The 17,066-nt window shown below is 36.9% G+C and overlaps 1 protein-coding gene across 1 annotated transcript in view; it reads right to left on the bottom strand.

Moving 5' to 3' along the window:
• Positions 1–17,066, bottom strand: part of LOC147914827 (antigen WC1.1-like) — a 114,487-nt gene that overhangs the window by 17,207 nt on the left and 80,214 nt on the right. Inside the window, exons 3-4 of the mRNA XM_087441926.1 lie at positions 9,315–9,623; positions 8,904–9,221 (exon numbers count right to left, since the gene is read on the bottom strand). Coding sequence (XP_087298052.1) covers positions 8,904–9,221; positions 9,315–9,623 — 627 coding nt within the window. The remainder of the gene's footprint in view (positions 1–8,903; positions 9,222–9,314; positions 9,624–17,066) is intronic.

Below are 17,066 nucleotides of genomic sequence, written 5' to 3' on the forward strand. Positions count from 1 at the left end.
TCCTGGGTGCTACCAGGGGATCTCCAAAATTTAAACTGCACATTACAAATATTTAGTTATTCCATCTCATTCTTATCCTGACCAAGAGTCAGTACTAGACTACCCGGCATCCCAAAAATAATCATAGAGCTCACCCAGCACACCCAAGTCTGCCAGAGCCTCAGAATTTTACTTGATGATTTGCTTTGTAAAGGGAAGGACTATAAGGAGTTGGGGAGATATTCTTGTCCAAATGACGATCACTAAAAAAGGGGGAGAGGATCAAAGGACTACTGAAACATGAGGATATTAAGCAAAAGAGTTAAGCCACTTTGTGGGCCAGGATAAACAATTCTTTTCCAAACCCATACTAAAATAGATTTTTACAGGGGTGTCAAGAACTACTTCCCTTATATTAGAGTCTGCTGAATGGAAGAGCATGTCCAGTCTTACTCAGGTTTCTCAGTTTGCTGCAGCTTTTGCAGAAAAGTGGACAGAGGAACAAACTCCCAATCTGGTGAGTTGGATAAAAGCAGGAGTGCATAACACATAACCTGAATAGAGAGTTGTCCAACTCTACCCTTAAATCTAATACTTTCTCTGAGGTTGCTGAAATGACAGTGCAAGCTACTTTGGATTGTTAAATGATGATACTGATACTAAAATTCTCCTAAAGCTATGGCTTTGATCGAAGTGGTGGTTGATGCTGAGATAAAAGAGGTTCCTGCCACATGGGCTTCTTGTGTGACCTTGTTATTAGAAAGACAATATGATGTCAAGGAAGCTGTCATGGATATCTTTCTCCAGCCATGAATGGAGCTGAATGATGGGGAAATGATTAGATTTTCAGGAGAAGGGAAATCTTAAGATAAAACAGTTAAAAAAAAGTACTTTGGGGTGTCTAAAATGACCAGAAGTGTACAGATGTTTGACTAAAAATGGCATGAAAAAGGAGACAGATGGAGTAACTACTAAAATTTTAATGGATCACTGTAAAGGATTACATGATCCGACTGCCCCAATAACTCCTCAAACTGCAAAAGAACATGACAAATCAACTGAATTCATCATAACTCTGATGAATTTTTAAACACATTGATTACACAAAAGATGAATCTACAGACCCGTCAGAGTCAACACTGCACTAAAGTAAAAGAGAGGATTATGACTCTGAGTGACAGGTGGGCCAGAATCTCTTGGCACAACCCCCAGCAGGAAACATACAGCCATTTGCATTAGTATGGGTAAAATGGCCTGGAGGTGGTAAAGAAAGTTTCTTGGGATTGCTAGATACTGGCGATCAATGTATTATCATATCTAAACCTGTTGATGCAAAGTTAAAGGGCAATATAATTAATCAGGAAGATATGGTGATGTATTGGACTGGAGAAAGTTTACAAGTGACAGTATGGCTGAAAGTAGGAAGCTATGAATGAAAGTAGTGTATACTTTTGCCTCACTCTATGAGAATGCGTTATTAGAGTGGATGTATGTCTGAATGGAGGACTCTTCCCTTACCCAAACCACTGGGAAAGGAATGCGAAAATCTGCTCTTCATCCTGTTTTAATTGGGCCTGCTTAATTTAGAATCGGCTAAACCCATTCAAGTGATTAATTTAAAATAGCATAAGATATCTAAGAAACATCAAGAATTTAGACTTATTTAAGGATCTGTTAGATGCAGATGTATTCGTACTCACAATATTCTTGTTTTTAATAGTCCGGTTTGACCCGTGAGGAAAGCTGATAGATCCTGCAGGATGACTGTGGATTATAGAAATCTTAATAAGGGTAGTACTTCCCACAGCATTAGCCATGTCCAATCTGGTATTAACAATTCATGCTGTACAACAAGTTAAGGAAGATTGGTGTTCTGTGATTGATTTTGCTAATGTTTTCTTTTCAATTTCTACCTTGAAAAAAGCCAAATCCAATTTGTATTCATGAAGGATGGAATCTCATATTAGTTTACTATGCTTCCACAAGGAGATTTAATTCTCCTGATTATTGCCACAACTCAAATGGGAAGGAAAGTCTACATAATAACTGGCCTATATTCTTTAAAAATGTCAATATCACAAAATACAAAGAGAGATACAGGAGATGTTCCATATTGGAGGAGAGTAAATGGATAGGACAACTGAATGCAGCATATTACCCCAACTGTTTTTTTACTGTGAAGTACATATTTGGGACAATTGGCAAATTCTGAATAAGATTTATGGCCTACATATTAGTGTTATATCAATGTTAATTTCTGGATTTTGATAATAATACTATGGCTATGTAAGGGAATTCCTTAAATTATTGTAGGGCAAAGGGACTTTATTTCTGTAACCCGCTTTTAACTCATTCAGAAAAATTTTGTCGATATTCAAGGAGAAAAAAAGAGAGAATGGGACTGGGAAGGAGAGAGAGAGAAAAAAGGGGGAAAAGAAGGAAAGAGAGAGAGAGAAGGAATATAGCAAAATACTAACATTGGGGAATCTGGTAAAAATTATTTGCCAATTCTTGCAACCTATCTGTAAGTTTCAAATAATGTCAAATTTTGAAAATATCTTTAATGAAGGTGAAAAGCATTCTGAGAGAACTCATTCCCAGGATACTTTCACTAAAAGAAATACTAGAAAGTATTTTTAAGGCAAGAGGAATGCAGTAATGTAGAAAAGAATGAAGAACATCAATAGGGTAAATATGAGGGAATTAAAACATGGATGATAATGTTTGGTGAGGTTTAAAATATAAGTGTAGTTAAAATGAAGGACAATCACTCTAAAAATATTGTTAAAATAAACTAATAGAGAAGAAATTGCACAAATAAAATATACTTAGTTTGACCAAAAGAATGCAAGTAAGGAGACAAAAGGGAACAAAGAAAAGATAAAAAATAAAAAGAAATATGGAAATGGTATATTTACTTCAAATATGTCAGTAACAAATTAATGGTAAATGAACTACATATATCCATTAAATTCAAAGATTGTCAGATTGTATTAAAAACAGACAGAACAACATTACGCTACTGTCAACAGACACACTATAAATATTAGAACACAGAAAAGTCAAATACAAAATGATGAAAAAAGAAATATCATGCAAAAAAATCTGGTATGGCTATACCAATCTCATACAAACTCAACTTTATGAAAAGTTACTAGAAATAAAGAGGAATATTTCAAAATTATAAGGGCAAGTTTAACAAGAAGAAAAACTCTTCTAAATTTGTATATAGCCAAAAAGAAGCTTGGAAATGCATGAAACAAAAATTGAAAAAACGTAAAAGAGAAGTAGACAATGATATTTAGAAATTTTAACATACCTTTGTCAATAACTGATGAAAAGGAAAACAAATAAAAATGGGTTGATAAGTGGAAGTTTTACATAATATGATTCATAAATTTGATTAATCGACATATATAAAATCCTGCAGCCAAGAAATACAGGAAACACATTTTCAGGTGAGCATGGAGCCTTTATCAAAAGCATTTATGCTATAGCATAAATAAATCTCAGTATATTTTAAAGGTTGAAATCATATTGAGTAGTTTCTCTGCTCACAATGGAATTAGTCTAAGAACTAACAACAAAACATCAACTAGAAAATGTTCGATTATTTGGAACTTAAGAAAGAAGTTCCAAATAAAACAATAGACCTTGAAATAAATTTTTATCTAAATGATAATGAGTATACAACAAATCAAAGCTTATATAAATGTAAAGAATTGTGACTACAGTCAAATTTATACCCTCAATGGATATAACAAAAATTAAGAAAACCTGAAAATCAAAGGCAGAAGAACACCAAACCCAGCTGAAAGAAAGTAAAACAAATAAATAATAAAGATAATTACAGAAATCAATGAAATATAAGGCAAACATACAGAGATAATCAGTTAAGCCAAATTTTTCTGAGAAGACATAAAATTGATCATCTCTGAGCATGATTAAACAAGGAAGAAAAAAAAGATAATGCAGGCAAACCATCATCAGAAAAGGAAGAAAAAAAATACATTACTACAGAACCACTAGGCATTAAAAAGATAATAAGAGGATATTATGGATAATCTTTTGCCAATGTTTTTGAATATTTAGCTGAAATGCAAAAATTCTTTGAAAAACACCATTTAGAAATGACCAAAGAACCAATAGAAAATCTGAATAATCCTGATATCATTAAAAATGTTCAATCTGTAATTAATACCTTTCAACAAGAACAACTAAATGAAACAAACAAACAAAAAGCAAACGCTTTCTAGGCCCAGATATATTTTACAATAAACAGTTAACAATATTGTGTCAAACTCAGATTTCCTGAATTTGAATGTATGTTCAATTCAACTTTGAAATACATGCTGAGGTACCGAAGAGTAAAGGAACATAATGTGTATAAGTAATTCTCAAATGGTTCAGGGGGGAACATCTGCAATTTTGTTGGGGGGGGGGGGTGCGCGTAGGGGTGTATACATACACACATATGTATATACATACATATACATATAGCAAAATGTTGACAATTTGTGAATCTGGGTGAAGGATATATGGAAGTTATTTGTATGAATCTTGCAACTTTTCTGTGAGTTTGTGTTAATTTAAAAATAAAAAATTACTGGAAAAAATAAATAAAAATTAAAAATTTAATACACAGAAAGAGAAAGTATTAACACCCAATCTTCCAAAGAATAAAAAAAATGGGAATAATTCCCATTTCATTTTATGAGAATTCCAAAATCTTGATATCAAAATCTGACTAGGACATTAGAAGAAGTAAAATTGCAGACCAATTTCTCTAATGCATATAGATGCATAATTCATGAAGAAAATGCTAGCAAATTGAATCCAGAGATACATAAAAATTAATACACCACAACCAAATAGAATTTGCCCCAAAAATGCAAGATTAGTGTAAAGGTTGAACATCAAATCTGTAAAATATACCCACTAGCAAAACTAAAAGAAAAAGAATCACATAATCATCTCACTAGATGTGGAAAAGCATTTGAAAAAATTCAACACCTATGCATGATAAAATCTCTTAGCATATTGGAAATAGAAGGAATTTTCTTCAGTCATAAAGGCCATATACCAAAGCCTCAGAGCAAATATCACAGTTAATGGTGAAATATTTTGCCCTGAGATGAGGAAGATAATATTAATATCTATCACCATTTTTATTCAACAATTTAGTAGAGGTCAAAATCAGTTCAAATAAGGCAAAAAATAAAACAAAAAGAATAATAATTAGAAAGGAAGAAATAAAATTATAATTATATATGACTAAACAATTGCTGAAAATGCATAAATGCAGAAAACCAGAAAGAATCTACAGCTAGATTATCAGTTATAGTCCAATTATAACACTCTGGACAGAAGTTCAATATACACAATATATGCAAAGAGACGATTTTATTCATAAATAGTATCAACAAACAGAAGACAAAATTTAAAAGCTTTGCTATTCATGATACCATCAAAAACATAAAACACCTGAGAGAAAACCTAGTCCAAATGCAAAAGATATCCAAGAAATATTACAGATGTAAGCCATGGACAGACATACCATGTAAATGAATTGAAATACCAATATTGTCAAAGTCAAATTACCTCAAAATTCATCTGTAGATTAAATCCAATCTTAACCAAAATCGTGCTGCTTTTTTAGAAAAAATATTTTTATTTCAGCTTTATTGAGGTATAATTGGCAAATAAAATTGTTAGATACTTAAAGTGTATGTCCTAGTGATTTGATATATGTAAACATTGTGGAAGAATTCCTCCCACCTAGTTAACACATCTATCACCTCACAATTTGTTTGTTTGTTCTTGGTGAGATCATTTAAGTTTTACTCTCTTAGCAAATTTCAATTATACAATACGTGTTATCATAGTCACCATGTTTAATATATGTATACATATATAAGTGTATATCTCACAACTTCTTTACCCACTCATTCATTGATGAACACAGGTTGTTTCCGTATTTTAGCTATTGTGAATGATGCTGGAATGAACATTAGAGTACAGAAATAGCATGATATCCTATTTTCATTTCCTTTGGATATACACCCAGAAGTGGAACTGCTGATCATACAGTAGTTCTATTTCTACTGTTTTGAGGAAACTGCATACTGTTTTCCATAGTGGCCAATTTACATTTCCATCAACAATGTACAAGAGTTCCCTTTTCTCCACAGCCTTGCCAACATTTATTATCTCTTGTCTTTTTGATGATAGCCATTCTAACAGGTGGGAGGTGATAACCCATTATGGTTTTAATTCGCATTTCCCTGATGATAGCGATGTTGAGAACATTCATGTACCTGTTAGCGATTTGTATGTCTTCTCTGGAAAATGTCTAACCAGTTCCTCTGCCCATTTTTTAATTGGATTTTTGGGGATTTTTTGTTATTGAGTTCTATGCATTCTTTATATACTTTGGCTATTAACCCCCTTATCAGATGTATGATTTACAAATATTTTCTCCCATTCGATAGGTTGCCTTTCCATTTGGTGATGGTTTCTTTTGCTGGACAGAAGCATTTTAGTTTGATGTACTCTCACTTGCTTATTTTTGCTTTTGTTGTCTTTGCTTTTGATGCCAAATCCAAAAAATCATTGCCAAGTCTGATATGAAAGAGTTTATCCTCTATGTTTTCTTCTACGACTTTTATGGTTCAGGTTTTACATTCAAGTCTTTAATCCATTTTGAGTTGATTTTTGCGTGTAGTGTAACATAGGGGTCCAGTTTCATTCTTTTGCATGCAGCTGTCCAGTTTTGCCAAAGCCATTTATTGAAGAGACTGTGCTTTCCATATTGTATATTCTTGGCTTCTTTGTTGTAAATTAATTGACCATACATGCGAGGGTTTATTTCTGGGCTCTGCATTCTTTTCCATTGATCTATGTGTCTGTCTTTATACCAATACCATACTGTTTTGATTACTATGCTTCGTAATATAGCTTGAAATCAGGAAGTGTGATGCTTCCAGTTTTATTCTTCTTTCTCAAGATTGCTTTGGCTAATTGGGGTCTTTTGTGGTTCCATACTAATTTTAGGATTGTTTTTTCTATTTCTGTGAGAAATGCCATTGGAATTTTGATAGAGAGTGCCTTGAATCTGTAGATGGCTTTGGATGGTGTGGACATTTTAACAATATTAATTCTTCTGATCCACAAGCCCATGATATCTTTCCATTTGTTTGAGTTTTCTTCAATTTCTTTAATCAAAGTCTATAGTTTGCATTGTACAGATATTTCATTTCCCTGGTTAAATTTATTCTAAAGTATTTTATACTTTTTGATGCTATTGTGAATGGGATAGTTTTCTTTATTTCTTATTCAGATGTTTCATTGTTAGTGTAAGGAATGCAACTTATTTCTGTATGTTGATTTCATATTCTGCAACTTCAGTGAATTCATTGATGAGTTCTAACAGTTTTTTGATTGAGTCTTTAGGATTTTCTATATATAAGATCATATCATCTGCAAATTATGACAATTTTACTTCTTCCTTTACAATTTGGATGCCTTTTATTTCTTTATCTTTCCTGATTGCTCTAGCTATGACTTCCAGCTATGTTGAATACGAGTGATGAGAGTGGGCACACTTGTTGTGTTGCTGATCTTAGAGGAAAAGCTTTCAACTTTTTCACACTTTACTATGATGTCAGCTGTGCATTTGTCATATACGGCCTTTTTTTATGCTGAGGTATGTTTCTTCTATATCCAATTTATTCAAGGTTTTATCATGAAAGGATGTTTTATCTTGTCAAATGCTTTTTCTGCATCTATTGAGATGATCATATGATTTGTATCTTTCATTCTAATAATGTAGTGTATCACATATATTGATTTGCATATGTTGAACCATCCTTGCATCCCAAAGATAAATCCCACTTTGAATGCGTTATTGAATTCAGTTTGCTAATATTTTGGTACAAATTTTTTTATCTATATTCACCAAGGATATTGGTCTATAGTTTTCTTTTAGTGTAATTATCTGGATTTGGTATCAGGGTAATGCTGGCTTCATGAGATAAATGTGGGTGTCCCTTCATCTTCTGTTTTTTGGAAGAGTTTGAAAAGAATTGGTGTTAATTCTTTAAGTGTTTGGTATAATTCACAAGTGAAACCATCTCTCCTGGACTTTTCTATGTTGAGTGTTTTTAATAACTGAATCTATCTCCTTACTCATTATTGACCTATTCATATTTTTTATTTCTTCATGGTTCAGTCTTGGTAGGTTGTATGTTTCTAGCAATTCATCCATTCCTTCTAGTTTATCCAATTTGTTGGCATATAATCAGTTGTTCATAATGGTCTCTTATAAAACTTTGTATTTCAGGAGTATCAGTTGTAATGCCTCCTCTTTCATTTCTGATTTTATTTATTTGAGATTTCTAGTTAGTCTAGCTAGAAGTTTTTCTATTTTGTTTATCTTTTCAAAAAACCAGCTCTTAGTTTCATTGATCTTTTCTATGGTCTTTTTAGTCTCTATTTCATTTATTTCTGCTCTGGTCTTTATTATTTCCTTCCTTCTACTAACTTTGGCCTTAGTTTATTCTTTTTCTAGTTCTTTGAGGACCTCTTCTTTGGAGAGGAAGGAGGACATAGTAATTGGCGGGATGTAACAGTGGCTTCTGGGGTGCTGTTAATGTTCTTTATTGATCAGGATGGGGTACATGGCTGAGGTATACACATTGCTTATTCTTCTCTATTATTATACTTAAATAATATAGGTCATTAAAAAAATAGTATTACTCTTAACACTTCTTGCCCTGACCTGAAAAATGAATGAACAATGAAAAGAACCATATCTCACCATGAAATACCTTACTTTTGAGCCACTTTTTCCACACCCTCTGCTCTTAGGAACATTTCACTCAAGGAGGATCCTGAGTACCAGTTAACCCCTCCCTCTCTCTTACCTGAGCAGATCACAGAGGCTGTGTTTCCATGGGTACAGTCAGGAATGCCCAGGGCAGTCATAGGGCAATTCCACAAGAAGGACTCAGCCCCTGAGCAGTGAAATTGGGCTTTCCAGATCTGATCATCTCCTTCCACAAAGTATACTCCTTTTGGGATAGAGGTGGCAACTCCACAGCCAAGCTGATGACAGACAACATTGGCATTGGCCATATTCCAGTGGGAAGCACAGAGCATTCTCCATTTTCCAGAAATATTCATCTCCACTTGTCCCTCACACTGAGGGGTGCCATTTTTCACAAGCCGGACTTCTGTGTACACTGATAGAAGAAGACAGGATTTCAGTAAAATCTCATGTTTTCCTTACCCCAGCAGAGTATGCAGGGAGGTTAAAGTCCTGCTCTGCATCTCACCTGAGCAGACAATGTGAACAGCCCCACTGTGGTGGCAAGTACCTCCTGGACAGGGCACTCTGGGGCAGAACCAGAGTTCAGGCTCCTTCCCCTCACACCGGAACTCTTCAGCCCAAACTCGTCCATCTGACACTTTGAAGGGCACATCTACCAGGACGGACACAGCCTTGCCACACCCCAGCTCTGCACAGATGACCTGGGCAGTGGGAAGTGTGAAGTTCCCAACAGACACTGGAGTCCAGTCTCCTCCAGAATGCACTTCCACTTGCCCTGAGCAGGGTCCATCCCCACCAACCAGACGCACAAATCCTAAGAGAAAACAAACAAACAAACCCAGTGAATTTTCATAATCATGGCTTGGCAATTAGAAGTAGCATGTCACAAACAATAGTGTGAAAGCTTTTCTTTTTCCAGTAATTGGAAATGAGGAGAGAATTTAACAGTCAGTGTCAGAATAGGACCTCCATGAGTGAGTTTCTGTAGACAGATCATTTGGAATGGCTGAATACCAGGAACATATAGTTTGGGGTTGGTTAGAGAAGTGCATTCCTCATCTAAGGGCCTGGGATCTACAGAGCCCGAGAAAACCGCACAATACATGGGCATTCAAACTTGAGCGAAGAGGTATGAAAAACAGAACCAACCCGGAGGGACATGGGCTATGAAAGGGTAGAGATCTGCCAGTCACACAAAGTCATAAAGTCATCCTGGGACTTGTGGGGCTCAAATTCTAATCAGCTTTCTCTCTCAGGAGTCAATTCTCAAATGCCTGAGAAGGGGGAAAATCATGAGGGCTGTATCCTTGAAGGCATTCCAACCTGTAGACAGATTGATGGCCTAAGATTAGAAATATAGTTCTTATAACTAATCCACTTTTATGGTTTCATGTTTTATTTTTCTGGTAGTTTTTGATGGCGTAAAATTCCAAAAATATCTTCGGTGACCTAAATTGGAAAGGTAAGTCTGGATGTTAAGAAAGCATAGAATTATAGCAGAGGGAAGGGCTGGTCCTAGCCATCTCTCTTGAAACCCTAGGATATGCCAATGAACTGGGGAGAGACTGAGTTCTCAGTGGGACTTTAAAAGACAGCTGAGGGGCCGGCCTCGTGGCTTAGTGGTTAAGTGTGCATGCTCCGCTAGTGCCGGCTCAGGTTCGGATCCCGGGCACGCATCAACACACCGCTTGTCTGGTCGTGCTGAGGTGGCATCCCACATATAGCAACTAGAAGAATGTGCAACTGTGACATACAACTATCTACTGGGGCCTTGGGGAGAAAAAGGAGAAAAAAAGGAGGAGGATTGGCAATAGATGTTAGCTCAGGGCCAGTCTTCCTCATAAAAAAAAAAGAAAAAGAAAAAGACAGCTGAGTTTGCTGATCCCTTCCTACCAAAGTGTTTTCTTTTGATATCAGTAGTCTTAGTAATGCTAAGGAGTGATAGTAATTGATTTTTATCCTGTCATTATGCTAACTCCGTATTCCTATCCAACATCAGCAAGATAGTGGAATAGGAAGTTCTTAACCTTCATTCTCACACAGAAACAATGATATGGCAGTCATCCATGGACAAAAGTGCAGTTTCAGGAAGCTTTGGATCCAGGGGGGAGGTTGCAAAATCGTGGTGGATACAAAGACTGAGGAGGGCCAATATGAGAAGTCACGTCCATGCCCTCATGGAAGGCCTGCTGACTGTGTCCCAACTGCAGACCTGAAAGCAGCTCCAACCCTCTGTGGACTTGAGTCCAGCCTTGCTTGTCCATGGTCCTGCCAGAAGTCCCATCCACCAAAGGACCCTGGAGAAGCCATACCCATCCATGCCCCCAGTAGCAAGCTTGGCAATGTGGACATGACTGTGAACCCAGAGGCAGCTCTATCACCTGGCTCCAACCCTGTGCCACTGTGGTCCTGGAGGCAGTCCTGTCCACCCAAGTACCCAGAAGGAGACATGCCCATTGGTGCCCCTGGTAAGAGGACAGCAAAATGCATACCTGACTGTTGACTCTGAAGCAGCCCTGTGACCCAGCTCTGGCCCCACTCTACCACACTTCAGAGGCAGTCTTGCCCACCCAGGAGCCCAGCAGAAGCCATACCCATCAATGCCCCTGCTAAGAGACTCACTGACTGTAGACCTAACAGCATACCTGGCAGCAGCCAGATCACCTGACTCCAGCTCTGCTAGACCATCATCCTGGAGGCAATCCTATCAGTCCAGGGACTTGGCAGAATATCTTTAACCTGTAAAAACCAGTCTGTAAAGACTGGAAGAGCAGTCTGCTCCTTCAAATGCATAGACACAAATGCAAGCGTAAACAAATTATGAAGAACCTGACAAACATGATGCCATCAAAGGAAACTAATACTTCTCCAGTAACTAACTCTAAAGAAATGGATACCTATAAACTACTTGACAAAGAATTCAAAATAATTGTCTTAATGAAGCTCAATGAGCTATAAGAGAGCACAGACAGACAACTAAACAAAATCAGGAGAAAAATATATGAACATAAAGAGTTTAATGAAGAAATATAAAACATAAAAAGAAATTCTGGAGCTCAAAGATACAATGATGAAACTGGAAAATTTAATAAAGAGCTTCCACAAGACTTGATCATGCAGAAGAAAGAATCAGGAAGCTCAAAGACACTTCAGGGACATTTGAAATTATCAAAGTAGAGGCATAAAAAGAGGAAAGAGTGAAGAAATCATATGGGATATATGGGACATATGGGACACTATAAAGCAAAATAATATACACATTTGAGAGTCCCAGAAAGAAAAGAGAAAAAGAAAGGGGCAGAAAGCTCATTTAAAAATATGGTTGAAAACTTTCCAAATATAGGCAGAGAAATGGGCATCTTGATTTATGAAGCACAAAAGTTCCCAAATAGATAGAGCTGAAAGAGGTCTACACCAAGACACATTAAAATTATCAAGAGGCTAGCCGAGTGGCGCAGTGGTTAAGTGCATATGCTCCACTGTGGTGGCCCGGGGTTTGCAGGTTCAGATACCGGGTGCACACCAACACACTGCTTATCAAGCTATGCCTTGGTGGCGTTCCATATAAAGTAGAGGAAGATGGGCATGGATGTTAGCCCAGGGCCACTATTCTTCAACAAAAAAGAGGAGGACTGGCATCAGATGTTAGCTCAGGGCTGATCTTCCTCACAAAAAAAAAAAAATTCAATTACCAAAATTCAAAAACAAAGTGATAATTTTGAAGGCAATGAGAGAAAAGCAGCTTGTCACATACAAAGGAGCCCCTGGAAGACTGACAGCAGATTTCTTGCAAGCCAGGAGAGTAGAATGATATATCCAAAGTACTGAAAGAAAAACACTGTCAACCATGGACACTTTACCCAGCAAAACTGTCCTTTAAGAGGTAAGGAAAGAGAAAAAATTTTCCAGTCAAGCAAAAACTGAGGGATTTCATCACCACTAGACCCACCTTATGGAAGTGCTAAAAGGAATTCTTAAAGATGAAATGAAAAGATGCTAAACAACAATACAAAGTATGTTCATGTATGAAAGTATAAGTCTCACTGGTAAAAGCAAATATAAAAGAAATACAGAATATTGTAATATTGTCATGGTGGCACATAAATTGCTTTTAACACTAGTATATAAATTAAAAGACAAAAAGAATAAAAATAAATATACCACAGAAATTTGTTGTTGGAAACACAATATAGAAAGAAATAAAATCTGACATCAATTACATGAAGTGTAGAGGGAAGTAAAACGTAGAGTTTTTGTGTACTATTGAAGTTAAGCTGTCAGCTTAAAACAGACGGCTATAACTATAAAATGTTTGATGCAAGCTCCATGGTAACTACAAAAAAACTACAGAAGATAAAAAAAAAGATAAAGAGAAAAGAATCAAAGCATACCACTATGAAAAATCATCAAACCATAAAGACAATAACAGAAGAAGAACAAGAAATACAAAACAGAGAGAAAACCACAAAATGACAACAGCAAGTCCTTACCTATCAATAATGATTTTAAATGAGAAGGGACTAAACTTCCCAGTCAAAAGACATAGAGCACCTGAATGGATTAAAAAACAAGACTCAAGTACATCCTGTCTACAAGAGACTCTTCATGACACACATAGGCTGAAAGTGAAGGGGTAGAGAAAGAAATTCCATGCAATGGTAACCAAAAGAGACCAAAGGTGGCTATACTTACATTAGACAAAATAGACATTAAGTCAAAAACTGTCACAAGAGACAAAATCATGATGTAATGATAAAAGAGTCAATTCAACAAGAAGATATAACAATTACAAATATCTACACACCAAATATCAAAGCACCTAAATATATAAAGCAAACATTGATGGATCTGAAGGGAGAAATAGACAGCAATACAATAATAGTAGGAGACTTCAATATACTACTGTCTATAATGGATAGGTCATTCAGACATAAAATCAATAAGGATACAGCAGACCTGAACAACACTATAGACCAAACAGAACTAACAGACGTGTACAGAACATTTACCCAACGGCAGAAGAATACACTTTCTTCTCAAGCACACACAGAATATTCTCCAGGATACATGACATGCTGGGTCACAAAACAAGTCTTAACAAATTTAAGAAGATCAAAATCATTCCAACTATCTTTTCTGCCCACAGTGCAATGAAACTAGAAATCAATAACAATAAGAAAATAGGAAAATTCATGAATACATAGAAACTAAACAACACAATCATATTTTAAGGTTGTTTTTTCTATTTCTGTAAACAAGGTCATTGGGATTTTGATAGGGATTGCATAAAATCTATAGATTATTTTGGGTAGTATAGACGTTTTAACAATATTAATTCTTTTAATCCATGTATACAGGATGTCTTTCTATTTATGTGTATCTTCTTTAGTTTCCTTCATCAATGTTTTATAAACTGAACATATTACAATTAAAACAGAAGCTGGCATGCTGCCAAAAAAAACAGAGAGTGAGAGGAAGAAAGTAGAGAGCAAGCAAGCCATAATTTGGAGACTTCTGAACTGTAAAAGCCTCAATATAGATAAAATACATAGTATTTGGGGAAAACACTTGTTGAATACATTTTTAGCATATTGCATCACCCTCTGCTTCCCCCGTCTACCACCTAACCCTGCCATCCTTTCCCATTTCTTCCACTTCAGACAAGCAAAAACAATCTTGAAAGATAAAGATATGGATGAAAAATAAAATCAAAAAGGGAAGCAAGTGCTGTAGAAGTGGAGTGTGGGTGGCGGATGTGGCAGCAAAGGTAGGATCATAGGAACCTTTGAAACTAAAGGAGGGACACCAAAATAAAAATTCATTATTTGGTCATCCAAGGAATATATTTTGAAGAAAATAAAAGATAACACAATGGAAAATTCTTTTAATTCATAAAGTACAATTCCCTGGTTTCCAAGTGTACTCATGATTATTTATTGCTAGAATTCTTTTCTGGAAAGAACTCCCCAATGATTCCCAGTATCTAATCAAAAAATTACTAAAATTTCCAAAAAAGAAAAAGATAACCCTTAACAAATTTTTAAAAAGAGCAATCATTAAAAACAGATTCAGAAATTACAGCAATGATTGAATTAGCTGACAAGGTCTTTAAACTACTAATATAAATATGTTCAATTAAACACAAAAATAAACCAGAGAGAAAAAACAATAACTAAATGGAACTTCCAAACAATACAATAATACAACATCTGGAACAAAAAATTATCTGGATGAACTTAACAAGAGATTAGACACTGCAGAATAAAAAAAATTGTGAACTTAAACACAGCACAAGATGCCTGAGAAATCCATGCATCTATATATCTGAACATAGACCCCTGGGAGGCAGTGGAACCAGGGGAGCAGCCCTCTCCCCCTCCCCTGGTGACAATGATCCAGGGTGGGGATCCCCACACCACCATGTGCACCTAAGAGTGGCTGCTGCGGGAGTGGAAACAACAGACATGGCTTGGTCCCTGTCCAACTCCCAGTGGAGCCAGTGCATGAAACTGCATATAAAAACTGTGGGAGCCAAAACAGCAGGCACTGCTTGGTCCCTGTGCCTCCCCTAGTGGATCTGACGTGCATTACAGTGATCAGACGCTGCAGGGACAGAAACAACAGGCACGCCTTGGTCCATGCCTATCCCCCAGTGGATCCAGCACATGCACCTGTGAACAGGCACTGAAGAAGCCAAAATACCAGGCATAGCTTGGTGCCTTCCCCTCCCACAGCAGATCCAGTGTGTGGGCCCCCTCTTCCTCCCCTAGAAGTGGCCAGGTCTTTCTAACAGTGGCGACAGCTATACGAAACTCATAACTTCCCAGCTAGGGTAGGTCATCCTGACCTGAATTTTCAAAACACACCAGCTAGCACAAGAGACGAGAGGCTGCAAGAGTGAGTAGAAACAATAACCTCTTCCTGCCTAGTCTCTGCTCCCGCCTAGCAGTGATGGGTGGGACCTCTGACCAGAAGCTTCAGGAACTGCAGAAGAACTGGTGACCTAGCCCCTGGTGGTGGCACCCCCGACACTGGCTCCACCAGCAATGGGGGCTGCATACAAGGCCCTGGGTCCATGGGCCCCCAACAGTGACAGCAACACCAGTAAACCCAGTGCCCCTGGTGTGGTGCAGCCAGCAGAACCAGACAACCCAGGAGCAGCAGCACAGGTGGTACATAGGCGAGCAGCATCTGAGCCTGTGGAGAGCTCACAGAGAGCCAGTGGAGGAGCATGAGATCCAGGCGACCCCAAAAGAAGCAGAAGTGCTCACCACCTAGTGACCCTGCAGGCAACACCTGAGACTGCAGTAACATTGTAAGCAGGAAGGCACCAGCAACCTCAGAGGCACAAGGGGGTCTCTGATGATGCCTCTAGCAGAGGCAGTGGAGGGTGGAAAGGGCAGTCTCTCAAATACAACCAGAAGCAGATCAGAACCAAAGTAACCAAAGCCCTACCCAAATAAGAAAGGTGGTTACTATCACAAATACACTGGCAGAGAACCAATTCATCAAACACCATCAAGAACTACAGTAGCACAGCAGAACAGAAAGAGAATTACAACTCTCCTGAAAACAAACTTGAAGTGGAAGAAAATTACAATATAACTGATAGAGAATTCAAAAGAGCTGCCATGAAGAAACTCAATGAATTACAAGAAAACTCAGAAAGTTCAATAAGCTCAGGCATAAAATTAATAAACAGAAGGAGTACTTCACCAAAAAGATTGAAACTGCAAAATAAAACACCAAACAGAAATTCTGGAGATAAAGAAAACAATTAAAGAGATGAAAAATAAACTAAAAAGTATTAAAAATAGAGCAGATCATATAGAAGAGAGAATTAGTGAGCTCAAAGATAAAAACCTAGAAATGATTCTGGTGGAGGAGGAGAGAGAAATAAGATTATAAAAAGAGAAGAAATTCTACAAGAAACATCCAAATCAATTAGGAAAAGTAACATAAGGATTATAGGTATCCCAGAAGGAGAAGAGAAGGAGAAAGGAGCAGAGAGCTTATTCAAAGAAATAATGGCTGAGAACTCCCCAAACCTGGGGAAGAAACTGGACATACAAGTACTTGATGCTAATAGAACTCCTAATTACCTGAATGCAAAAAGACCTTCTCCAAGGCAAATATTAAAACTGTCAAAAGTCAATGACAAAGAAAAATATTAAGGCCAGCAAGTGAGAAGAAAATAACCTAAAAAGAACCCCCATCAGGCTTTCAGCAGATTTCTCAGCAGAAACTGAGGCTAGGG

The sequence above is a fragment of the Ceratotherium simum genome, chromosome 17, assembly GCF_057802395.1.
Source record: "Ceratotherium simum simum isolate JZ-2026a chromosome 17, ASM5780239v1, whole genome shotgun sequence".
Lineage (NCBI taxonomy): Eukaryota > Metazoa > Chordata > Mammalia > Perissodactyla > Rhinocerotidae > Ceratotherium > Ceratotherium simum.